Source organism: Hemitrygon akajei, chromosome 29 (assembly GCF_048418815.1).
Source record: "Hemitrygon akajei chromosome 29, sHemAka1.3, whole genome shotgun sequence".
In the NCBI taxonomy this organism is placed as follows: Eukaryota; Metazoa; Chordata; class Chondrichthyes; order Myliobatiformes; family Dasyatidae; genus Hemitrygon; species Hemitrygon akajei.
In genome coordinates this window covers 17,962,780-17,989,357 of record NC_133152.1, presented here as the reverse complement: position 1 = coordinate 17,989,357, position 26,578 = coordinate 17,962,780, and the positions used below count along the sequence as shown (strand labels likewise).

General features: G+C 41.7%; 1 protein-coding gene across 3 annotated transcripts in view; it reads right to left on the bottom strand.

The window, feature by feature from the left end:
- Positions 1-26,578, bottom strand: part of arhgef10lb (Rho guanine nucleotide exchange factor (GEF) 10-like b) — a 197,401-nt gene that overhangs the window by 44,063 nt on the left and 126,760 nt on the right. For all 3 annotated transcript variants that reach the window (XR_012096662.1, XM_073031768.1, XM_073031769.1), the window contains 6 exons: positions 23,660-23,805; positions 22,412-22,590; positions 21,227-21,342; positions 17,886-18,013; positions 15,088-15,188; positions 12,369-12,490 (listed from right to left, as the gene is read on the bottom strand). Coding sequence is in view for 2 of the 3 variants with exons in the window: in XM_073031768.1 (XP_072887869.1) it covers positions 12,369-12,490; positions 15,088-15,188; positions 17,886-18,013; positions 21,227-21,342; positions 22,412-22,590; positions 23,660-23,805 (792 nt within the window). In the remaining variant the exon portion in view is untranslated. The remainder of the gene's footprint in view (positions 1-12,368; positions 12,491-15,087; positions 15,189-17,885; positions 18,014-21,226; positions 21,343-22,411; positions 22,591-23,659; positions 23,806-26,578) is intronic.

Below are 26,578 nucleotides of genomic sequence, written 5' to 3'. Positions count from 1 at the left end.
TAATTCAAGGTTGACAAAGAGTATTCGCTTCAGAGGAGCACAACAAAAGAAACATGAATTCCTCCAACAAAGCAAATCATATCCCTTTATCTGATTCTCGGTCTCCACCGCACACTATCCATTAAGAGAACCTCCTCACATGATTGAAAGGCAGAACCAAATTAAAATAACTGGCCTTGGAGTAATCATTGAAAATTGCTGAGCCCAATACCAGGAAGAGTTGGCTGGTATAGCACAGATCATATGACAACTCACAGCATGGCAATGTTGAGAAATACACCCAAATTTGATCACTTTGATGCAAAACAGTGTGAAGAATTGATTATCACCTTCAATGCACACTCCTCTCAAACAAAATTAAGGTATATTAAGGGAGAAGCAGAGTTTAGATTTTAACTCAATAAAGATTGAGCCAGTTTTGATAGAAAATCATTGATCTGAATTGATAACTCTTACTCTCCTTCTCTTCCAAGATGTCGCCTTGAACATTTCCAGCAATTCTGGTTTTAATTTCAGGTTTTCAGCATCCAGCTTATTTTTGTAGAGATTCATTTATTTAAACTGCAGTGAACACAATAGGTCTAACAGCCTCTTTCTGTGGCCTGTATTCCAACAGTTCAATGATTTTAGGTGCTACTTGGACTCAGTTCCACAGTGCAGGAACTGAAATTGACCAAGAAAAGAAAAACTAAAAATATTTCCTGTACCGTGAAGAAACAAAAAGGTTGAGAAACAAGATACTGTTATACAATGAAGGCAGTCATCAGTTTCCATCATATTTGATTAAAGTATTTAGAAAATAAATGCAGTGTAATAGTTAACAGATGGTTTGAATTTTCTCTGCACGAGGGACACAGGTAGAAGTCACTCATGCAAATTGATGTTATTTATGCTGCAAGATAATTAAAAGCCGTAATTATCCATTTCCATCAGTCACTACAGAAAGTCCAGACAGCTGCAGTTTGCTTCTGCGTGGGCTTTGTAATTAGAAAAATATCATAAGCCCATCAGCCGGTCCTCTTCCGGGAAAGATCGGTGCACCTTCAGTGCAGTCCTAGCCCTGCTCACAACCATCAGCTACAGGACAGGACTAACACACAACTTGACTTGCAAGCTGCTGGCTGTTTTGCTCAGTGCAGAATTGAGCTTCGCAATCAGAAAAGCCCAGTTATCAATGACTCAGTTACATTCCACAAGAAGCACTGGAATTCCAGTGCTTCATACTCCTAATTTTAACTCAAGTCACTTAACTGTTTATGGCATTCCTGTAAAAAGGTGGCATAGACAAATCAGAACAAATTGGTTAAATCAGTAACATTAGCAATATGACTGTACTGATAAGGAATTTAAATAGGTTCTTCCCCTGTAGCCTTTCCTGATGAAATTACCTACTGAAGGATACCCTCTACTCAGGCTACAAGCAAAGAGCCCACTGCTTTTTAAGAGATAGCATTTGGACTGTTTGTGATTATTAGTTATAATTACATCACCAATAAACCCATTTTTGTATAATCTTAAAAAGGACAAACTAATCTATAGAAAAGAATTGGAATGGCAATAATCATAGGAAAACCAAGTGTAAAACCATAGACTTCCACTTGACAGGATGCCAACAGTACAGAAATACATCTCTGATCTCCATCTATCTTATTTTTAAAACTATTAGCTGCTTGCTTTCAGCACCAAGATGTTGTTGGGCAGTAGGCGGCACTGTTGTGTCCATGTGCTCAGCTTTCTGCGTGTGGTTTCCCCATCCCTCATTGTTCATGACCAAGTGTGTCCAAGCCATCAAGTGCCTGGAGATAGTAATGGTCTGAATAAATGTACAACTCTCCATCCTGTTGAGGAACATCTTTAATTGGCGGTGCCTCGCGAAGGCAGCATCCACCATTAAGGACCTTCATCAATCGGACATACCATCTTCTCCATCAGGGAGGAGGTACAAATGCTGGAAGATGCATACCCAATCTCTTAGGAATAGCTTATTTCCCTTTGCCATCAGGAAGGAGTACAGGAGCCTGAAGATGCACACAATGTGTTAGGAACAGCTTCTTCCCCTTTGCTACCAGATTTCTGAACGGTCCATGAACCCTACCTCACTATTCCTTTCCTGCACTATTTAGAACATACTGCATTGCACCCAGTTCAGTCCCTTGGGGCCCATGATGATGTGCCAACAGTTTAAACTACTCTAAGATTAATTTAACCCTTCCCTCCCACATAGCCCTCCATTTTGCTTTCATCCATGTGCCTATCTAAGATTCCCTTTAAAGTCCCTCATGTAACTACCTCTACCACCACCCCGGCAGTGTATTCCAAACACCTAACACACTTTAATCAAAAAAACGTCTGACAATCTGTGGTGAACTAGATATACCTGTCTGACTGCTCCTGTGGCTCCTCCCACAGACCCTGCTGACTGCTCCTGTGGCTCCTCCCACAGACCCCTGTATAAAGGCGACTGTGGGCTGCTGCTCTCCCTCATTTTCCCCAGGATGTAGTGCTGTTTATTCTTCCAGTCAATAAAAGCCGATATCTCACTTCCTAAGTCTCAGCGTGAGTTATTGATGGCGCATCACAATCCCCCTGTAATTTCCTCCAATCACCATAAGACTATAGCCCCTTTTATAAGCCATTTCTGCCCTGGGAAAATGTCTCTGGCCGTCCACCCTATCTATGCCTATTATCATACATCCATTTATTGTTTTGTTGTAAATTATAGTATTTTTTAATGTCTTGCACTGTACTGCTGCCACAAAACAACACATTTCATGACATATGTCTGTGATAATAAACCTGATTCTGATTATGAATGCAGGGCTCACCAATGTGGACAATGAATCATGTTCAGCAATATATCCATCATTTTAGAAGCTAATGGAGAAGTAGAGTCTATGAAATCCACTGTCATTATCCCCAGCCACCCAACAAAACCTTTCTGGGAAGTAACTGGTAGGAAATTGTATCCGTAGAACAAACAAGAGAAAATCTGCAGAAGCTGGAAATCTAAGCAACACACACAAAATGCTGGAGGCCACACTCAGTTTGAAGGAACTACACTTTATATTCTGTCTGGGTAGCCTCAACCCTTTTCTCTCTTTTGCCTGCCCATCTCTAGTGCTGCTCCCCCCTTTTCTTTCTTCCAGGGCCTTCTGCCCTCTCCTATCAGATTCCCCCTTCTCCAGCCCTATACCTGTTCCACCAAATTTACAGATGGCTTTTGAGCTGTGCCCAGCTACACAGTCATGGGTGTGGAGGGAGTAGAGTGGTGGGCTAAGCGTACATCCCTGAGGTGTGCCAGTTTTGATTGCCAGCGAGGTGGAGATGTTGTTTCTGATCCACACAGATTGTGGTCTACAGTCAAGGATCCAGTTGCAGAAGGAAGTACAGAGGCCCAGGCTCTGGGATTTTTTGATCAGAACTGTAGGATTGATGGTGTTAAACACTGAGCTGTAATCAATAAAATGCTTCCTGACATAGATCTTTGGATTGTTCAGGTGATCCAAGGCCGCATGAAGAGCCAAAGAGAGTGGAGAAGCAAAGAGAATTCAGTATGTACATTCACTGAAGTTTAAATACAGTAGATCTCAATGAGGTGGTTGAGAAGTCATAAAAGGATGCTTTCTTTCATCAGCAGAAGCATAGAATACAAAATCAGGGAGGTTATGTCAGAATCAAATTCACTACCAATTAGAATACAGCCTGGGGACCGTCTGCTGTTCCCATCACTATAGGAAAGAGGTGAACATACTGAAGAGGATTTGGAGATTCATCAGTGTATTACCAGGAGAACTCAGCAATGAGGAATGGTCGGAAATTGTGTGGTTGTTTCTTTTTGGAATGGAGGCAAAAGGAGACAACTGAGTTGCATCCGATGTTAAGGATCTAGTTAGAAAAAATAGCAAGGAGCCTACTCCCTAGGCAAAGGAGTCAAAAACAAGTAGTCTAGATTTAAAGTAATTGGCAAATGGATTGGAGGGGCAATGAAGAAAATTTTCTTGAAGATGATTGTGCTCTGGAACTCACTGACTGAAAGGATTCCAGAAGCTCTGACCGTATTTAAACAATGCTTGGATGTGTATTTAAAGAGTTGTTATCTACACACAGTTACAGGCCCAATGCTAGAAGTTGAGACTCAGCTAGGTAACTTATTGTTTTGATCAATACAACTATGATGAGCCAAATTTTCTGATTATCATTTAAAATAAACACTTCAGCTTTGTCACCAGATCTTTTTACTTCCTACTCAAACACCAGAAGATTATCAACAATGCAGGTGTAATTCAATGCAGCAATTCCACTTGCATCATATAGTTACGAAACAGTAACATATCCTGCAGACTTTTCCCAAGCAACTAATCTCAGAGTATATTGGCTTACTCCACAGGTGTTGCATCAACAACTGAGCAATCAGTCCCGGCTCAGTGGGAACACTCCCGAGTTGAAAAGGCAAAGTTTGAATCCACATTCCAGGAAGTGAAGTACAACTCTAGGCTGATTCTTTAATACTGTACCGAGAGGGTGCTATGCCAGAAATGTTTTCAGTTGGGGAAAACATAAAGCTTAAGGCCCTATCAGTCTCCTTTGGTGATATTATTTGAAACAACAATGTGACTTTATTATTTTTCCCATCAACCAACAGCTGACATAGTCAATAATTTATTTACTGCTTTTATGTCCTTTAGTATCTCAGTAGAAGATCTTCAAGGTTGGAACATACCCATGCCGCAGTATGAAGTATGAGCTGAAGAGTGAAAAAAATGTTGTACTTGGTTTACAGAGAAAATAACACTCAAATCAAAAAAGCTCACAGAAACCCATTTGTTTAGTCACCTTAACCAGTGGACCGAAAGGCGCAAATTCTTAAATGACTCATACTGTTAAGGCAATGTACATAGATATGACAGCAACATCAATTATCCATGTGTAATTTGTTAATATTGGACAGCAGGAATAAGCAGAGAAGTCTAACTTTAAACAACATATTTTGGGACATATCGGAAAGTGCACAGAAAAAAATTCAACATATGGAGGATCATTCCTCAACCTCATCTTCAAATATTATACCTAATCACCTCATATACCTTAAATGCCCTGATAATTGAGAGAAAGGGGTCATAGAAGAGCTTGAATTCATTCCTAGGAGAAACAGGTGGATTTATCAATCCTTTAACTAGAGCTGAGGTCAGTTACCAAATAAACTAGATTCTTGCAAGCTCAAAACACCAATTTGCCCATCATGGCTACAAAACAGTAATAATTTTTTTAAAAAAAGACCTATCCCAAAAAATAAGGAAAGATAGAAAATGCTGGAGCTGGACTAGGATGGTGGAATCTTTGTGAAAAAGGAAGCTGATACTTTGGGTTTATACCCTACATCAGAAGATCAGGTAGAACATTAATCTAAAGTCTAAAGTGTCCATTCTCGCTAAGGTCCGCTTTGCTCATTGAGTGCATGGGGATTAGGTATTATCCGACCTGCAGACTGAAAACACTGCATCAGCCAAGCCAACACAACAAAAGAGACCAGATCTAAAACTGGGATCTTGGAATGTTTGGACAATGATGACTGGCCTCTATGATTACTTCCAAGACATTGGTGATGTCAGCAAGACAACTGTTATAAACTGTCAAGAGACTTCATGTGGACATAGCCACTCTCCAGGAGATGAATCTGGATGACTTGGGCACACTAAACAAGAAAGACTATGCCTTTTCCTGGCAAGGAAAAGGCCCTGACTAACCCGGAGAGCAAGGAGTAGGCTTTGCAGTGAGGAACACATTGTGGAAGATGGTGGAACCAGGCAGCAATGGATCTGAATGACAGTTTACTCTTTGCCTCAACACCACACTCTTGTCAGTGTGTACGCTCCCAAGTTAGGCTCCACATCTGAGGCAAAACACAAGTTTTATAAGAACTTTGCAGCCACCCTCAGGAATACCCCCAGTAAGGAACATCTTGTTCTTCAAAACCAGAGTGTGTGCAGATCATGACTCATGGCCGTCCTGCCTAGGTCACTTTGGCATGGGCAAGATGTACAAGAGCAAACAGCGATTGCTGGAGTTTTGCACCTATCATAACCTATGTATCATGAACTAATATTCCTAGACCAAGTTTCAATACAAGGTTTCCTCGAGATACTCTTACTCCCGACATTGGCTCCAGCTGGACTTGACCCTGGTCAGGTGCTCATTCCTTGGCAGTGTGCTTTTCACATGCATCCACCATAGCACAGATGGCAACACAAACCAGTGTGTTGCATGACTGCAGTTAAAGAAACTCCATCATGCTAGACAAGAAGGGAACCCTCACATTGATGTGAGGGAGATGCCTCACTGAGACCTGCTGTAGTAGTTTGCCAAGTCCTTCAAGAAAGAACTAATTGCCCAAAGGCCTGGAAACTCTGTCACAGAGAAATGGGAACTTCTGCAGAATACCATCTACAGCCCAGCCTTAGTTTTCCTTGGGAAGAGGACCTCCAAAACGAATGACTGGGTCAAAGCCAAATCCACCGAGTGGCCCCCATCATTGAAGCTAAAAGTGCTGCCCTAGCCAAGTTCACCAATCGAGAGGAACCTACAGATCCTCAAGGCTGCTAGAAGTAAAGTTCAGCAGACTGCCAGGTGCTGTGAATTAGACTTGCAACATTCTACATTAACAATGTCCAACAGAGTTGTGCACAGGAAAGTTGACTAAGATGAACACTCGCTGTAAAGATTGCACACCGCCATCGCACACCAACTCATCTGATGCCTCTCTGATGCAGGCAGCAGCGTGATCCACACAAAGTCCAGCTCCTTCAGATTCTCCACCAATTAACAGCTCACTGATCAAGCAGACCTGCAATACTTTAAGTCCTTAATATCCAGTGGGATCTCAGGATCATAAAAATTAAGTTTATGAAAGACACCACCACCTCTGGTTCACGCTACAGAAGTCACTGCGATAGAACACGCAGTCATCTTATGAAGTAATCTACATAATTCCACTGAAAAGATGAAGCTGGTTTCAATCGCTCTCTTGCCTGCTCCTGCTTCTAATAACATGTTCCAATGAGGGCAACAAAAAAGCAACTCCCTCTTCCTTAGTTTCATATTGGACCAATCGTTAAGTTTTAACAATGCTGTCTTCTTCCCCTTTAGGAAGGATTATTACATTAAAACACAAGGTAAATGAGAGCTATTGCTGTTGACGAATGCTTGAGCACAGGTCTAAGAGGTCTAACCATTCACCAGATGCTGGTTTCTTTACCAAAAGCTCAGTCTTGAGTAGATTAGACAGGAGTATTTGACAGAAAGGAAAGCTAACTGAAGGATGCTCCATGTTTAAATAATGGAGCAGAGAACCAGAAAAGGATTTTCCTATGAAATATATGGAGATAACCAAACCATGCCTCCTAGTTTAGCCAACTGTTAAACACCATGTATATTTCTGATAATTTAACACACAGAATCACTCTAAGCATTCTAAAATTATTAGTGCACAAGCTGTACAAAAATAAATAATAAAATTCATATTATGTAAATATACTTTACAAATACTTAAAATAAAAATAAGTTAAAATGAATTAAAGCAATTCTGCCTCTCCATTAAAACAGATGAAGACTCTGTTCCTGCACCATGTTTAATCTAGCAGAGGTTACTTTGGCAAATTCTCCAAAACAAATGCTGGGGAATTGCAATTTGTGCTACACTGCTAACCTTGTGAGGAGTTAAACTTGGGAACGTCATTATTAGCAACAGGCTACAACTTTGGAGTGTTATATTTGCATGAAAGCCCCAGGATGATTGTCAGTTGAGAAGGCAAAATTCTTTAGTTAGTGTCAGCGTTTCCCCATGATAGGTCTAGTCTCATCTCAATCTACCTGCTCTAGTCTTGCAAATGAGTGCAAATGATTCTTGGCACCAAAAAGCAGAAAAGTCTTCGAGTATCACTGTCTACAAGCCTTCTTTGTAGAAGAACTACTTGCACAGTGCTGGCAAAATACAGTGAGTACTGATTCATCCTGTTTGCTTTCTGCCACACCTTGATGCATGCAAAACAACTGCCTACAGAGCTCCAGGAATAGATTAAAAAGTACAGCCATTTCACCTTTCCAAGCTGCTAGTCCACCTCTTCTACCCATCCAAAAGCAAATAAAAAAAAAATTATGTTTAATAAGCCATCAGCCAAATGTTTCACTTAGTTTCATTCACTACATTCCCCTTCCAGCTTCCAATTAGTGATTAGCATTTAGATAACACTGGATTTCAGGCTGCTATTCTGAGACTGCTAAATTTTAATCTTACAAATCCAAAATATTGGAGTCAAAAAGGCTAAGAACAATTGCCCAAATAACACAGTGGGTGGCACAAGTGGTGTACATTACACAATTCATCTGTTTTCCACTCTCATCACCCTCACCCCAGCATTTAATGCAGGGTTACTCCCCACAAGTATCCACAAGATCATTTCTTTTAAAACCCCTCCAATTTCAATTGCTAAATGCATCATAATGAGAATTGTGATACAATGGCAAGCAAATTTTCTTCATCACCTGCCTGGGGGGAATTGCAAAATGCAAGTGCAGTATACCTCAATAAATGGCTTCACCACTTTTAAGCCACAGAGTACTTCAACATGAAAACAGGTCGTTCAGCTCAACTCTTCCACGACGACCAAGGTGACCACCTAAGCTAGTCCCATTTCTCTGTGTTTGGCCCATACCCCTCTAAACCTTTCCTATCCATGTACTTATTCAAAAGTCTTTCACAAGTCTTTCACTTAAGCTTTTTCTGGCCCCTATTCTAAGCCAACCCGTTCATTCCTTTCATGCACAATCTGAGACATTATGCTCTATGTGTGAAAACTAAACATTAGAAATTAGAGAGGAAAGTAGCTACGAAGGCCAATATGGATTCAAGAGTTTTGGAGAGAAAATAAACCATGTAATATTGCAAGGTGGCAATATTGGAAGAGGCGCTGGTTTCTTTGGTCACATTGCTTTGCCCTGGCTCTGAAAATCAAACTATGTATTTCACAGAAATTTTTCTGATGAGTAGTGCCTCACACTAAGTACAGACAAAGGCAAAGCCAGGTGCTCAAATGATGAAAGGCAACAGTGGAGATACTTGTGTATTGTACTGAATACCATCACACACATTGCCTGGAGTGACCAAGGACGGATGCCAGATTAAAATGCACTAGAAATTCTGGAAAGATGTCTTCACTACACTATCGGGTATTCTGAATCAGCACCTAGAACCTAACCCCTTAATTGCTCTGTTCGGTTTTTGGGGCGAGACAGATTTATGTCTGGGTCCGACCAAATGCCGAATACTATCCTTTGCCTCTCTCCTGGCGAGACGCTTGATCCTCCTTAGATGGAGAGATGTTGCCCCGCCCACTCATGCGCAATGGCTTAACGACATTATGGCCTGCTTGGACCTCGAAAAAATTCATTATTCAGTTCTCAATTCGGATTTAAAGTTCCATAAGATCTGGGGGCCTTTTATCGAGTACTTTCATAACCTTCCTCTTGACTAGGGTTTTTTTTTCTTTTCGGTCCCTTGCTTTCAGCTCCCTTTTTTTTTTCTGGTAGTAGGCATTATTATCCTCTGTTGCTAAGTGTATTCACGGTCTGGAAGTTTGACTGTCCGGACTTATATTCTCTATATTGTGTGGTGGTTGGTCTGGAATTGTTGTTTTTTTTTCTTGTGTTGTGGGGTTTGGGGAGGACACTAAGCTCACTTGTCTTTAATTTAAGTGCTTTTTTGTTAAATTCTCTTCCTCTGTAGCATATTGTTATTGTATGCTTAACCTTGCTCTGTATTAATGCTCCTCATTGGGATTTGGGGTTTTTAATTTTGTAAAATGTTTTGAAAAACTAATAAAAAAATTAAAAAAAAATGCACTTGGAACGGGCCAAAGTGGGCAGGAGTCATGTGCTTTGATTTAAGATAGCAGCACCTGAAAGGTCACAGACCACCACCAGCGGAAGCCACCTGTCATTTGAGGCACAAAGCAGACGGAATGAATAGCATCACGAAACTTTACAAACAAAAGCAAACTTCACTCATGCCATCCTTTGCCCAAGAGGATTGGTGATACAGACCTTGAAAAAGGATTAAGTAAAACAATGAAAATTAAATCCCAAAATCATGCATAGTTATGTAAAACTGTGTCTGTAGTGGGATCCATTTCAGAATCAGAATAAGGTTTATTATCACTGGTATGTGTCGTGAAATTTGTTAAATTAGCAGTAGCAGTTCAATGCAATGCATAACATAGAAGAAAGAAAAAAATAATAAATAAGGAGATCAATTACTGAATACAAATAATGAAAGATTACAAATTGTGCAAAAAACAGAAATAATATACAGTCGTCCTTCGGTATCCGCAGGTGGTTGGCTCCAGGACCCCCTGCGGATACCGAAATCCGCAGATGCTCAAGTCCCTTATATAAAATGGTGTAGTATTTGCATATAACCTACGCACACCCTCCTGTATACTTCAAATTATCTCTAGATTACTTATAATACCTAATACAATGTAAATGCTATGTAAATAATTGTTATACTGTATTGTTTAGGGAATAACGACAAGAAAAGTCTGTACATGTTCAGTACAGACGCAACCATTGTAGCTTTTCTGGGAACGCTGATGCTGCCTCGGCATCAGCCGATGCCGATTCTCCCATGATCTTTAAGTTCTTGAGGCTGTAGCGCTTTGCATATCTAGCCAGCCATCCCTTACTAGCCTTAAACTCCTTCCTCTCGCTCACAACACAAGTAGCGAACGAACGTGACGCGAGACGAACGATGGTCAAACAATGAGTGCTGGAGAAAGACCGAGGAATTGTGAAATGGCGGGAGGCTACAGCAGGGTATGCCTACACATCACTTCATTCACGTGGATTCAGCGTAGTCCTCGGCGGGTGGCAAATTCAAGTTTTGCTTTTTGGAACTTGCTGGAATTTTTTTTTGGGTATTTTCGATACATGGTTGGTTGAATCCGCAGATGTGGAACCCGCCAATACGGAGGGCCGACTGTATATTTTAAAAAGTGAGGTAGTGTTCAAGGGTTCAATGCCAATTTAGGAATCAGATCGCAGGGGGGCAGAAATTTACAACCCTCTGCAGCTTCTTCCGGTCCTGTGCAGTAGCCCCCCCCCCCCCCCACCACCACATTAGATAGGGATGCGGCCTGTCAGAATGCTCTTCACAGTACATCTGTAGTGACATCATATGAATTAATCCTCTCATGATTATAAATGATTTGGGATGTCCTTACCTTACGATGGCAAGAGAGGTAACTATTAGACCCATCGGGTCCAGACTGGTTCCATTAGCTCCTTAATGCCTTGTATAGCTGTAACTTACTCTCTGTCCATCAGTTCCCCAGGTTGAGTGGCATTGCAGCAACAGCTTCTCGCTGACCGTCAGCGAAACTCAAGAGCTGAGTGTCGCAGCTTTAAATTCCTGGGTATTCATCCTGGACCCAGCACACAGGTTCAGTCACAAGTGTGCCAGTTTCTTTACTTTCTTACGAGTCTTATCATCACTCACCGAAACATACTTCTCACATGTACTGCTGAAAATGTCCTGACTGTGTGTACTGCAAGAGCGCACAAGAAGCTGCAGAGAACAGTGGACTCTGCCAAATACATCATAGGTACATCGCTCCCCACCATTCATAGAAACCGCAAGAGGCACTGCCTCACAAGGCAACACTTACCAAGACCCCGCTATCCAGACCGAGCCCTCTTATCGCAGGCAGGAGATACAAAAGCCTTAAGTTCCACACCACCAGGTTCAAGACTAACTACTTTTCTTCAACTAATCTGTTCTTGAACCAACCAACCAGGAAAACACTAATTACTACAGTTTTGCAAGACAATGACCTCTGCACTAAAATTGACTCTTTTTTTGCTTAATTGTGACCTTCCTTGTAAAAATTGTGTAAAGTATGTTTTTTTTGTGAAAGCTGCTGATATGATGTTACGTGCTTGTGATCTGGCTGCAAGTATGTTTTTTCAATGCATGTGTGCATACGTGTAGGTGTGCATGTGACAATGAACTTGATATCTTTTCTGCCACTAATCTATACAAACAGATATTTTGCAGAAATCTATTAGCATCTCTTTGGAACATGGAAGGAAACCAAACCACCTGGTGGAAAGCCCCAGTGATTATGGAGAAGTCAGGATTAAACTTGGATTCCTGGGTATGTCAGGAGGCAGTACTAACTGCTGTACCATCATACTGCCCTTCTAGTGCAACATGTGCTGCTAGAAAACATGATCACTCTTCAGAAACAAAAAGACAAACACATATACCTAAACATTTTAAAGACCATGGGACTGCTTGAAGCCTTTTCCTACCTTACCTTCAGGTCCTGACACTTTGAGCCATACATGGGCATACGACAGGCAAGTAAAGGACACCAAAAAGGAGCCTTTGTCTTTCCGTCGTCCTCGATACAGAACCAGCCAGGCTGGTTCTCTGTTGCTGGGGATATGAGAAAGAGAAGGAAGATAAATTAATTGACAAGACAGTTAAAAGAAGACACTCAGCATATTTCAATCATAAAGTTTCACATATTAATTCTAATTCACCTGTAATTAGATTTGAGCAATTCAAAATAATACTTTTCAAAATCACCGAGCTTCCTTCACTATCTTACTCCTGAAGTGATTGAGATATATAACCACACAGTGACACAGCTTCTCATCCTGATACTTCGTTCACATGGCCATTCACTCTGCAAGACCTAACAGAACACCCATGGCCTCCTCTATTGCCGCGATGAGGCCACACTCAGGTTGGAGGAGTAACACTTTAAATTCCACTTGGGTAGCTTCCAACCTGATGGCATGAATGTCAATTTCGTGAATTTCCGGTAATTGCCCACCCTCTCCTCACCTTTAATATTCCCCATTCTTGTTTTCCTCTCTCACCTTATCTCCTTGTCTGCCCATCACCTCTCTCTGGTGCTCCTCCACCTTCCCTTTCTTCCATGGCCTTCTGTCCTTTCCTATTAGATTCCCCTTTCTCTAGCCCTTTATCTCTTTCATCAATTAACTTCCCCAGCTCTTTACTTAACCCCCCTCACCCCCGCCCAGTTTCACCTAGTACTCCTTCCTCCCCGCTCCCCATCTTCTTACTCTTTCTTCTCTCATTCCTTTCCAGCCCTGGAGAAAGGTCTCGACCCAAAACATTGGTTATTTACTCTTTTCTACAGATGCTGCCTGCAGGCTGAGTTCCTCCAGATTTTCATCTGTGTTACCCATGAGGAGATCTTAATCCAGCCACAACAAAATATTCCCAGCTGAGCAACAGGTCCTGCTGAGCCTTGCTGTGAACATTGCACTTCCTGACTCGCAGGAGACCAAACTCAGTGCCTTGCAGTTAGCATGTCTCAGAGTTAAACCAGGCAAAGATTTACTACAGCAGCTTTCAAGACATCTCAGTCTTTAACTCCTGATTAAAACACTGGTGTTAAATAATTTCCACTTATCCATAATGAGAATGTTCCAACAGTCTCAGAGAGCAGTTATGAGACCATTTTATGGCCTGTGTAGATCAGAAACCATTAAAATCCGTTTTGTGCAATGAATTGCTAGGTAATTAAGTGCCCTCAAAGTGAAAAGCAACCTACACCCCTCAAAAGAATAGCTAATTAATCTCAAAAACCAGCTGACAGATCAGATTTGGAGAGCAAGTTTTGTCAGATGTTGCAATTAGTTGGAGTCAGGATACAGACAGAGGCTGTCCAGCAGGAGGCGTTTGTCATTTCAGGTCAACTCGGTACATGCAATTGTTTGACAATGCTCCGTGAGAAGAGTGGGGAGAAGAACACGTCACCATGGCGAAGGGTAAGCTGTGGCTTCGTGCACTTGCATCTCATCTTCTCTCTGAGATGAAACATTTCTGCTTTGAAGAACTCCATTTACTCGTGTAATTATTAGCTCGAGGCCAAGGATAAAAGGCTGCCATCATCAAACAGTATGAACAGCTTGAAATTTTTATTTAAAAAGCTGAATGCCTATACTTCAATTTTCTTACTTTTTATATTAAAAATGGTCAATTACTCCATCCATTATTAGGATTTTGACAGGTCTACGAGCCTCGATTCAATTAATGCCGGGAATGATCCCACTGCCTGTGTTCAAACTAAATTATTCATTTGGTAAAAGCCTAGGGTCAGGGGTCTGGTAGGGGAAGGCCGATTCTTTAATGGAGCTCGTTCATGTTAAACTGACCTGCCCATGGTTCAGAGTGGGGACAAAGTCATAATGCAGAGGATGTTCTACGAAGCTGGCCAGTGCTATCATGTTTGCTGTTGTGTGCTGGGGCAGCAGGCTGAGGGTAGCAGACACCAACAGAATCAACAAACTCATTCGTAAGGCCAGTGGTGTTGTGGGGGTAGAACTGGACTCTCTGACAGTGGTGTCTGAAAAGAGGATGCTGTCCAAGTTGCATGCCATCTTGGACAATGACTCCCATCCACTCCATAATGTACTGGTTAGGCACAGGAGTACATTCAGCCAGAGACTCATTCCACCAAGATGTAACACTGAGCATCATAGGAAGTCATTCCTGCCTGTGGCCATCAAACTTTACAACTCCTCCCTCGGAGCGTCAGACACCCTGAGCCAATAGGCTGGTCCTGGACTTATTTCCACTTGGCATAATTAACTTATTATTATTATTTAATTATTTATGGTTTCATATTGCTATATTTCTACACTATTCTTGGTTGATGCAGCTGTAACGAAACCCAATTTCCCTCAGGATCAATAAAGTATGTCTGTCTGTCTGTCTGTCAAGCATATCTGTGGAGTCCAGCTATGTCATCTGCTATCTATAATTACTGATAGAGAAACAGTGAAGTTACAGAGGTTAAAATAACTCTGCTTTATCCACCCTGATATGAATACTCAAGCTCCCACCCACACACAAATCTGGTAAATTCTAGTGCTCATTGTCACTGGTACCCGAATTCGATCACCAGAGTACGAACAGGCAACATTAACTCTCATTAGCAAGTTAGGAGGTGCATGGGGAGGGGATATAAGTTTGCACATCACCAGACCATTACCTACTTAGTGCAATTTTAGCCATGTGCAGCTGATTCACCCAAGAGATTTTGCTGCGGGCGTTTGGCGTGTTAAATACCACCATAAAGCTAACTGGCCTCCCAGATCTGTAAGGAAAGATATGGAGAAAAAAAGACAATTAATCAGTTTAGTTTTACTCGAAAGAAGAAACCTTAACCAGTTTTCAAAAAGTCAAGTAAGGGAGTTTACTTGTTATTAAGCCATTTTTGTAATGCTCTCTCAAGGAGCAAGTGCTGAGAATTATAGATTAAAAGCTAAGCCCTTTTACAAACAGTTGAAAGGCACCTTCTGCAAGTGGATTTAGAAAATGTCATCTTCAAAAAATAATAGAGAAATTCTACTAATTTTGTTACCAATAAGATGCTTAGTGCCAAAAGCTGCTGAGATGTATTTTTACTTTTAAAATTTTAACCAGTCATGTTAAGAAAATACCACTTCACATCCTTAGAATATTTTAGTAAATGCAGACTGCTCTCTCATGGTTCACACCACATAGTCAGAGAGACCCAACTTGCAGAACTGGGTTCTTGGGTCATGCTGTTCACCAGAAGCCTCCAAACTGAAAATCAATCCAAGGATTAACTGCATTACAGAAAGAAAGACGTGCCAGTGAAGGAAAGCACAACAAATGAACCTTTGGGCAGGCGACAAAAAGGGAGAGAGACAGAAGAAAGGAAATTATAGGCCAGCTAGACTGACTTCCCAGTGGTTGGGAAGATGATGGAGTCAACTGTTAAAGATGAGGTCTCAGGGTACTTGGAAGCACATGATAAAACAGGCCATAGGCATGGTTTCCTCGGGAGAAAATCTTGCCGTACAGATCTCTGTTAGAATTCTTTGAAGAAATAACATGCAGGATAGATAAAGGAGAATCAGTTGATGCCGTGCACTTGGATTTTCAGAAGGCCTTTGACAAGGTGCCACACATGAGGCTGCTTAATAAGAGCCCATGGTATTACAGGAAAGATTCTGGCATGGATAAAGCAGTGGCTGATGAGCAGGGGGCAAAAAGTGGGCATAAAGGGAACCTTTTCTGATTAGCTGCTGGTGACTAGTGGTGTTCCACAGTGATCTGTGTTGGGACTGCATTGACATTATTTGTCAATGACTTGGAAAATGGAATTGATGACCTTGTTGCAAAGCTTGTGGGCGATATGAAGATAAGCAGAGGGGCAGGTAGTTTTGAGGAAGTGGGGGGGGCTACAGAAGGACTTAGGAGAATGGGAAAAGAAGTGGCAGATGAAATACAGTGTCAGGAAGTGTATGGTTATGCACTTTGGTAGAAGAAATAAAAAGCGTAGATTATTTTCTGAACAGAGAAAAAATTCAAAAATCTGAGACACGAGGGGACTTGGGAGTCCTTGAGCAGGATTCCCTAAAGGTTCTTTTGCAGGTTGAGTCTGTGGTGAGGAAGGCACATGCAATGTAGCATTCAATACAAGGGGACTAGAATACAAAAGCATGGATGTAATTCTAAGGCTTTATAAAGGACTGGAGAGACCTCACTTAGAGCATCATTAGCAGTTTTGGACCCCTCTTCTTAGAAAGGATGTGCTGATACTGGAGAGGGTTCAAAGGAGGTTCACAAAAGTGATTCCAGGATTGAATGGCTTGTCACAAGAAGAGGGTTCGAAGGCTTTGAGCCTGTATTCACTTGAATTCAGAAGAATGAGGGGTGACCTCATTGAGACTGATCGAATGGTGAAAGGACTTGATAGAGCGGATGATTCCTCTAGTGGCAGAGTCTAGGACCAGGGGACACAGCCTCAAAATAGATGAGGAGGAACTTATTTAACCAGAGAGTGGTGAATCTGCGGAATTCGTTGCCATGGGCAGCTGTGGAGGCCCAGTCTTTACGTATATTTAAGGCAGAGTTTCGTAGATTCTTGATTGGTCAGGACATGAAGGAATACAGGGAGAAGGTAGGAGATTTGAGCTGAGGGGAAAAATGGAGCAGCCATGATGAAATGGTGAAACAGACAGATGGGCAAAATAACCTAATTCTGCTCCTACATCTTATGGTCTTAAGGACAGCAGATTTGAGGAAATATTTCAAGTGCAGCAATTCATCAGACATTTGCTGGTCAGACTAATAAAACAGAAGGAAAATGAAACCAGTTTCACAAAACTGAGTCGCAAAATACAACAAAAACAAAACACAAAATACTGGAAACACTCAGCAGGTCAAGTAGCAACTGTGGAATGAGAAACAGAATTAAAGTTTCAGGTTAGTCCTTCATCTGGACTGGGGAAAGTAAACAAATGTGAACCTTCAGAGAGGAAAGAGGAGAGAGTGTTAGACAAAGGGAATATCACTGATAGAATCCCTCCCTTATAATCTTTGCGAATTAAACAGAATTGTTTTTTTTTCCAGTTGGAAGTAGGACATTCAATCTGAAGGGTTAAGCTCTTCTTTTCATTCCACTGGTGCTGCCTAACTTGCTGAGTAATTCCAGTATAAACACGTGGGTTTTCATTTCAGACACAGCGGCTTGAAGGTGTTCTTTTTAACTTCAACATGCTCTGCAACCCACGTATTGGAAAATGCCTCCAGTATAACCCAGTTCCTTCAAAAACATTTTAGCTCCCTATCTTTAGATTGCAGCTTAAAAATATCTGCAATTGTATTTAGGGAAACAATTCCCAGAATAACTCATTGGCACACAAATCTGCGGGCAAATCTGAAATGCTTAGATTAAAGTGAGGCTGTAGGACATCACTTCAGACTTAACTCTACTCCTCCCCACAAAATACTCCCACCTCCCACACCTCTTCCCCCTTACTTGTCTGGTTTCCCTGGTAACAGGAGACGGAGGTGGCACTTGTTTGCTGACTGGATCTCATCCTCCTTAATCCTGATTAGCCTCTGCAGGGCTCTGGTCCAGTCCTGAGCTACAGTAAGATTTAGGTTCTGAGAACAGAACAGATTGGAATAATTAAATGACTACAATAACAAAAATCATGATAAGATGTGAGATGAGTGTTAAAACATGTACAACACCACTAACAGATGGCCATAGAGCTATTGCTCTCAACAAATCTTTCTTCAGACCTTACATATACCCCTTTGGTTTTCTTCTTACGAAATCCCTTCTCTCTGTACTTGAATATTCTACCACTTCACCTCAAGTCTTTCTTTAACACATGAAGAATATCACTTTTTCTTGAAGAATGAAAAGATTCGTTTTAAATAAAAGGATTATCGGAAGATGTTTGCTGAAGTGTAACACTGCCTCAACCAGCTTGCTGTGTTTCAGCACTATGCAATTGAGAGTGCCTTGCACCCCACTACTGCTCGCCCAAACCTACCACTTTACTCAACGGGAGATTTTCAGTAACATGTGAGGGTGAAGAGCTGTAGTGGAAGTAATGCCTCTGCCTCAACCTCAACCAGATACTGATGCCACCCCTTCTTGTCTCCCACAGCTGGGCAGCTAAGAATGTGTGTGCCTAGGGAGTTCATACTCCAAGACGGCAGATACCTCACAGAATCACTGACTAGACTATTGAAACATGTTATAGACCACAACTTAAGAAGCAATGGAGGACCAATGGATAAGAGTCCTGCCAGCAGATTAGTTAGCATTCTGTGCATTTTGAAGGCCAACATGCCTTGCACGTTGCCTGGTTCACACTCTGCGGAAGGCATGTCTGAGTACCAGCTCTGATGAGTACTTGAAAGTGCTATATGTACACATGAGTGGGGCAGGAGCACTCTGAAGTGTGGAGCATGCACTTCTGTATCCTCAAAGGAGACAGCAGTTCTGATCTGTATAACTTCACTATGATTCCCTACAGCAATGATACACATTTATGTCCTGAAGAAGGGCCTCGGCCCGAAACGTCGACTATTTATTCAGCATGACCTGCTAAGATCCCCCAGCATTTTGCATGTGTTGTTAAGCATTTAAATATTGTCCTTTACATCACATGATGTTGTGAGGGGCTTTTACAGCTGTAAGGTATATTTGACATATTGCCTCTGCTGTAAGATTATAATTGAGTGCGCTAGTTTTGTGCACAGCACAAGCGCTAACAAGCAATCAGAACAAATTATCTGACCAGAGTTTAAGTGACATTGACTCACGATTAAATATCGTTCAACATTACAGGAGAACTTTGCTTGCTCTTCTTGAATATCGTCATGGAAGAACCCAGCTGTGGGTTAAGAGAGAGCCCTGGCTTAAAGGACTGGAACTTAGGAACCTAGAACCACTTTTATCATGCTCATATCAGCACCTTCCAGGGATCTCCACATGGGATTGCACTGGAGGTCAGATGAAGCCAGCTGAGCTTTCTGTCTGCCCCTGGACTCACCGTCAGTTTTGGGACATTCCGTGGTGAACCAAGTCAAGAGTTCAGCTGCATACTGCATCAGTTTTATACCAGCCACAATGGATGCATCCACATACATCCATCTGGTTGTATGGGGTCACCAGATGCAGAGGTACACAAGCACTTTCTTGGCCACGCCACCCGTGTGGTTAGAGCAGGACAGGCTACTGGTGACCTTCACTCCTAAGAACTTGGAGCTCCTAACCATTTAATGTCAGCAGGAAGTTGTTTATCAACACACCCACCCTGCCTTTTTGAAGGTCTTGCGTTTGGCTAACAGTGAGGGAAAAGTTGTTGTCACGACAACGTGCCACTAGGCTCTCTATATCTTTCCTATACTCTGACTCATCACTGTTTAAGGTTCTAGCCCACTACAATGGTGTCTTCTGCAAACTGGTGGATGGAGTTAGAGCAGACCTGTCATCGTGAGCACACAGGGAGTAGAGGGCTGAGGACACAGTCTTGTAATGCACCTGTGTTGAGGATAGCCATGGCAGAGATTTTGCTGCCTATGGTTACTATTTGTGGTTTGGTCATCTGGAAGTCAAGGGATCAAGCTGCAAAGAGAGAAGTTAAATGCCAGGTCTAAGAGTCTAGGATGAGAATGTCATTGACATAACTGGGCAACCATGCTGGTGAGATCTTGGGTCATTAGGAGCTACGCATCTACAAACCGGAGCTAATACACGGACTTTGACGGGCAGCAAGAACCAACCAAACATCTTCCAGTGAGGTGAGGTAGACCTCCAACACTGCAGCACTTCAAAGGTAACCTAGATTTTGAACACAAGTCTCTGGTGTGGTGTCCCAGTTCAATTACTTATTAGCCATTCGGATAATTTAATTTTTTTTTTGGAAATTAGGCAAAATGTTTATTGTTCATCCTTGAATGCCCTCAGGGAAGTGCTAATGAGTTGCCTCCTTGATCCACTGCAGAACTTCAGGTAAAATTGCTGTAGCGTTGAGTAGGGAGTTCAGGATTTAGAGCCTATGCTTAAGGACTAACAATGTATTTAAATGAATGGGATCATGTGTGAAAATGAAGCACACCTGCACCCAGAAGTGTCTCACTGTGCATTGATACAGGAGGGAATAAATATTCAAGAGTGGTAGATGCAGTGTTAACCAAGAAGATTGCACTGAGTGGTGACATTCTTCATCCATCATTGCACCTGGCTTTTAGAAGGCAGAAAGGCTTTGAAATGATAGGAGGCAAGTCGCTCTCCATGGGATACCCTGTCTCTGACTCATACCTGTAGCCGCTTGTGCGCTGACCCAGTTATGCTTCTAGTTATAGATGGTACCCCAACCAAGACACTGAAGTTGATGAATCGGCTGAGGTCTGGTTCAATGTTGTTAATTCGATTGCGTAGACTATACTCCCCATCTTGGCAAAGACGTCATTGCCGAAACTTTGGTTGCATTAACTCCGACTTCCACAGCCCCGGTACAGGTAAATCTCTCACTGTGCTGCTTCAAAGATCTTCAACACATTACCACAAGTCACTAGTCTTACCCTCAGGAAACCTCATCCAAAGAACCCAGAAGAGACCCCAAGACTAGGGTTTACTTTCTTAACGTAGTGGAACTGTGCAGGACACAAGACTTCTAATAATCTGGGTCAGTCCTTACTGATACATACTTGGCAAATCATCAGGTAACAGAAAGGACATCTGCCTATTTTCTATTCCAAATCAAAAAAGGACTTTTTTTTCTCAGGTTTATAAAGAAAAAGGAATGCGCCTTTCAGAAGCAGGGAGGAGTTAGTTTTTATGAAAGGTGGTCTTACCCGATAAGTGCCATTAAGTGTGCTGATAAGCTGCATTATCTGATTAACAATAACTAGATCCTGTTGTAGTTCCCGAAGTTCCTGGTATAGCCGAGGAGGACCCATGTAAATCTTAGCTGAGGAAGAAATGGTAAGTTAATGCAGGGCAGGAACCCAACGGCAAGAATTTGCAGATAATACCTAGTGGGTCAGATCCTGACTGCATCTATAGATATCTTATTTAAGCCCCAGGAAGCATAAACTCGCTCAGTCATGAATGAAGATAATGATCCTTACTGTTGTGTAGTTTCAAAGGCACATCTATATCCAGGATTCCATTCTTCATGCCCTAATCTAGACTGAGGATCTACAGGTAACAGGTAAAAGTTTGGGGGTTGGAAAAGACAGATCAAAACACTCAAATCCATTCATATTGTGTTCTTCATGTAGAGAGCTGATCAAGAAATGATACACACCTGACATTCTACAGGGTATGGTAATTAGTGGTATATTCACCAATAGAAGAGCCATAATCACCTAAATAGTGATGCATAGTTAATAATAGAAAGATGCCTCATAGAAAGGAATTGCTCTGATTTGCCCCTGTGCAAAAAGCTCTTTTTGGGGGTGGGGAAAGCAGCTCTACTATTTGTCCACTCCTCACACCCTTGGCTGCAGCCTTCCTGGTATTTCCATTTCCAAGTATTTCTCCAATATCCTTGTGAAAATTAATTTTAAATCTGTTACCCCCAAGGACAGGGACAATGTTAACCAAATCATAAAGACAACCCTGCTTTGTGTTCCTTGACCAATTGCGCGGTGCACTTCAGTTACTTGCTTAGGCTACTCCCAAAGTGACTTCACCAGCTAGTGAGGAGGACAAAGGCGAGGGCTGCAGGCACACAGGAATACAAGCTTCATGAGCTCTTCTCCAACTGGGACCTCATTCCACTGTGCAAAACATCCTTCATCACAGCAGGGTTTAAAACCAATCACCATGGGAGTACCTTCATCAGAAGGACTGCAGCAGACTCTACCATTTTCAAGGACAATCAGAGAATACTCTATCAATAACAGCTACACATCTTAAGAGATTTTTAAGAAATCTGTATCTCTTTCATCTCAAAGGTTAAAGATTCTTTTAAGAATTTTTGATAGACTCATTAACAATCTCCAGGTGATATAGATGCAGTAAGCCAGACTTACTTGATAGAGAGGTAGAGGAAGTCTTTTTACTTCCGGGATGCTGAAAGATTATTGTGTCCTTATCGTAGCCTTTCCCTTCTTGGCCGACCTCCACTACCTGAACCTGCAGCAGCGGGGCACTCCATTTCACAGTGTATTTTGGGCCAACCGGCACCAGGCTGCCAATGTCCGGCTGGCTCCTGGAAGAGAGCAACACAATGGCAATGAAGTGACTGACTAGAAAGAAAAACAGGCACAGAGGAGGAGGAGGAGCCTACCACACCCCAGTTCTCCCATCATTGATGCCCAGGAAGATTGCATGTTTTGAATTGAAATGAGTTGGTGTCCCTGTGTAGACACTGCCCCAGCCCTTTTGCTGGTAGAGGAAGCAGGCATAAGAAATGCAGTCAGAAGTACCGGGCAGCAACTAACTCAGAATCTCAAACTTAGGGCAAGTATTTGCCCACAGCATTAGTAAAGTCATCTCCAATTCTGGGTCTACACTCATTAGCTTTACTGCAGGGGCTCATACACTGACGGTCGTATAATTTCTTCAGATATCTCAGGTTGATCCCAGGGATCTTCATCCTACCATTATGATCAGAAGATCAAATCAATTGCCATCAGGATCTCTGCTATAATGCAGGGAGAGCAATAGTTTAATAACAGTTGTTTACTAGCTGCATACTTGGCGCGTGGCCAAGTGGTTAAGGCGTTCGTCTAATGATCTGAAGGTGGCTGAGGCTGCGTGTGTGTCCTTGAGCAAGGCACTTAACCGCACATTGCTTTGCGATGACACCAGTGCCAAGCTGTATGGGTCCTAATGCCCTTCCCTTGGACAACAGCGGTGGCATTCCCTTGGACAACATCGGTGGCATCGGTGGAGAGGGGAGACTTGCAGCTTGGGCAACTGCTGGTCTTCCATTAAAAAAAACACCCTGTCCAGGCTTGTGCCCTGGAAACATTCCAAGGAGCAAATCCACGATCTATCGAGACTAACAGAGGCCTACACACTACATTTGTAAATATTGGACTCCAATCAAGTTAACAATTGCACATTCATAACTGCTACTTTGTGATGCAGTAGAGCCGTCGTTCGCAAGTTGTAACGGTTGAGCTGATTGAGAGATAGGTTGATTAAGAAAGATCCTGAGAGATGGATATTTTTCAAGCACAGGAAGAATGGTCTAAAAGGAAACAGAACCACAAACTTGACAAACTGGAGTGGACTGTGACCACAGACTATATTGCAAGCACCACCATACTTACTTTATATTGATGTTGGCACAGACGAGCAGGTCATTTAGCAGAAACACCCGCCGCTCCTTGGACTTCAGGATCTGTCCCCTCTCTCCATAAACCGTTTCTGTCAGAGTCTCACAAAGGACCACCTGCCGCTGGCCAGAACTCAGCAACTGCACAGGAAAAGAAGAGGCATTAGAAACATACCAATGTGCATATTAGCTTTACATTCTGTGACACAAGGACTTACTCAAATTTAAGAAATGTGTGGAAATAATTTAGTTACATCCTAACAGAAAATACATCAATTTGAAATCTTGCCTGTCCGATGGATGTTATCTATTTAGGATTTATGGATAAAGACTTTTCATGATTTACTCAGTCATTTGTTGTGTATTTAATATTTTAGTAATATTTGATTATTTTTGTAAATATATTGCTTGATTAAGCATTCTTTGGTGCTTCCATAATTCATTAAGATTAAATGTATAATTACATGAATTGCACGTCATGACACTATCATGTGATACGTGTGCACCCCGTTTAAAGTAAAAGTTAAGTTAGAATCGCATTCCTGCCTTTATCTTTATTGCAATTAGTTCTTAAGTTTTGGAGTTACAAAACATAACAGCAGCAACAAAGAAGATTTAAATGACCCCGAGATGAGTACCTGTCTGTTGAAGCACAAAGAAAAGTTTGAGTTTAAAAAAGCAGTGCAGCACTTGTCGCAAAGGGGAGAAAGTCAAGTTTTAAAAAAGGCAGGGAAATGGAAGAACTCACAGGTTCATAAATAGTGACTACCGGGTGATAATAATCATTAAAAAAAAAAGCAAAAGTGGCTAGCCACATTGAAAGATAGATGCATTTGATTACACAAAAGATAACTGGATTTTGTATACTGAGTGGATTGTGCATTATTTTAAAGCAAATGGAATAGCTGAAGAGAAGTAAATGCCAATTTTGCTGAGTTCATTGGATTTAACAACATACAGTTCGCTTAGGAGTTTGACCGCTCCTACCAAATGAGCAGAAATTAGCTTTGCTGTTATCGTGAGAGTAATGCAGGAACATTTAGAATCAAAACCATTGTTAACTGCAGAACACCTTAGGTTTTATAAATAGAATGAAAAGGAAGGGGACTCAGTTTCAGTGTACTTGGCTGAATTGATGAGACTGAGTGCTGTCAGTTCAGAAATGGGCTTAACGATGCACTGAAAGATCATTTAGTTTGAGAACTCTTACAAAAAAAAATTTAAATAGCTCCTAACTGAAGCAGAACTTGCATTTAAAAGAGCAACTGAAATTGCTGTATCAAGGATAACAGCAGACAGAAATGCAACTGAGTTGCAATCAGGAATAAAAGTGAGCAAGAAAAAAATTGCAATGTCTAAACAGAAACCTGCCTAGCTGAATGAATTGTGATACCATTGTGACAGGGGCTCACATACACCAGACCAATGTAGATTTCAAGGTGAAACTTGAGGAAAATGCAACAAAGTAGGACACATACAAAGAGGATGTCAGGCAGCCAAAAATAAATGGACTGCACAAAGAAGAGAAAAAGTCAAGTTGCAGTTTCAGAAAGAGCACTAATCTGCATGAAAAATCTGATAATGAGAAGAGTAATGCAGGACTGGGTAGCCTTGAGATTTACAATGTCCCACAACATTAAGAAATAAGTAAGAAATCCTCCTCGGCAATTAACTCTTTAGGCCTGAATGGAACAATTTAAAATTTACTATGCTTTGGACATCTATATAGTAATTGTATTATATGTAATACTGTAAATGTGTTTATGTATATAATATATATGCACACACAGTATACTGTACATTTACATATATACATTATACAAGCTGAGATACATTCTTTATTGAGCTGGAGTTTATAGCTAAGCAGGGAGGAGTGTTGTGCATTTAATATTCCAGTAATTGTGGGTAATCTTGTAATCACATTGTTTGATTAAGAATTCTTTGTTTATATGATTCATTATGGCTTTATGTAAAAATACATGAATTGCATACGTCATTACACTACCATGTGATACGTGCGTACTTAAAGTTAAAAATGGAGTTAGACTTGTATTTCTGGCTCTGCCTTTTTATTGCAATTAGCTTTTGTTTTTGAGTTACAAAACATAACACTATTGACCATACCATATAACAATTACAGCACGGAAACAGGCCATCTCGGCCCTTCTAGTCCGTACCGAACACTTACTCTCACCTAGTCCCACTGGCCCGCACTCAGCCCATAACCCTCCATTCCTTTCCTGTCCATATACCTATCCAATTTTACTTTAAATGACAATACTGAACCTGCCTCTACCACTTTTACTGGAAGCTCATTCCACTCAGCTACCAGTCTCTGAGTAAAGAAATTCCCCCGCAAGTTACCCTTAAACTTTTGCCCCCTAACTCTCAACTCATGTCCTCTTGTTTGAATCTCCCCTACTCTCAATGGAAAAAGCCTATCCACATCAACTCTATCTATCCCCCTCATAATTTCAAATACCTCTATCAAGTCCTCCCTCAACCTTCTACGCTCCAAAGAATAAAGACCTAACTTGTTCAGCCTTTCCCTGTAACTTAGGTGCTGAAACCCAGGTAACATTCTGGTAAATCTCCTCTGTGATGCACCATCAATAACTCGGGGACGAGAGGCGAGATATAGGCTTTTATTGGCGAGAAGAAAGAACAAGCAGCAATTGACCACCACATTACATCCTGGAGACTGAGGCCAGGGCTCAGGCTCCAATTGCCTTTATACCGGGGTCCGTGGGAGGAGCCACGGGCAGTGGGAGGAGCCACAGGAGCAGTCAGCAAGGGGGGGGGGGGGGGGCGTGTCCAGACAGGCATATGTAGTTCACCACACTCTGTACTCTTTCTATTTTGTTGACGCCTTTCCTATAATTTGGTGACCAGAACTGTACACAATACTCCAAAT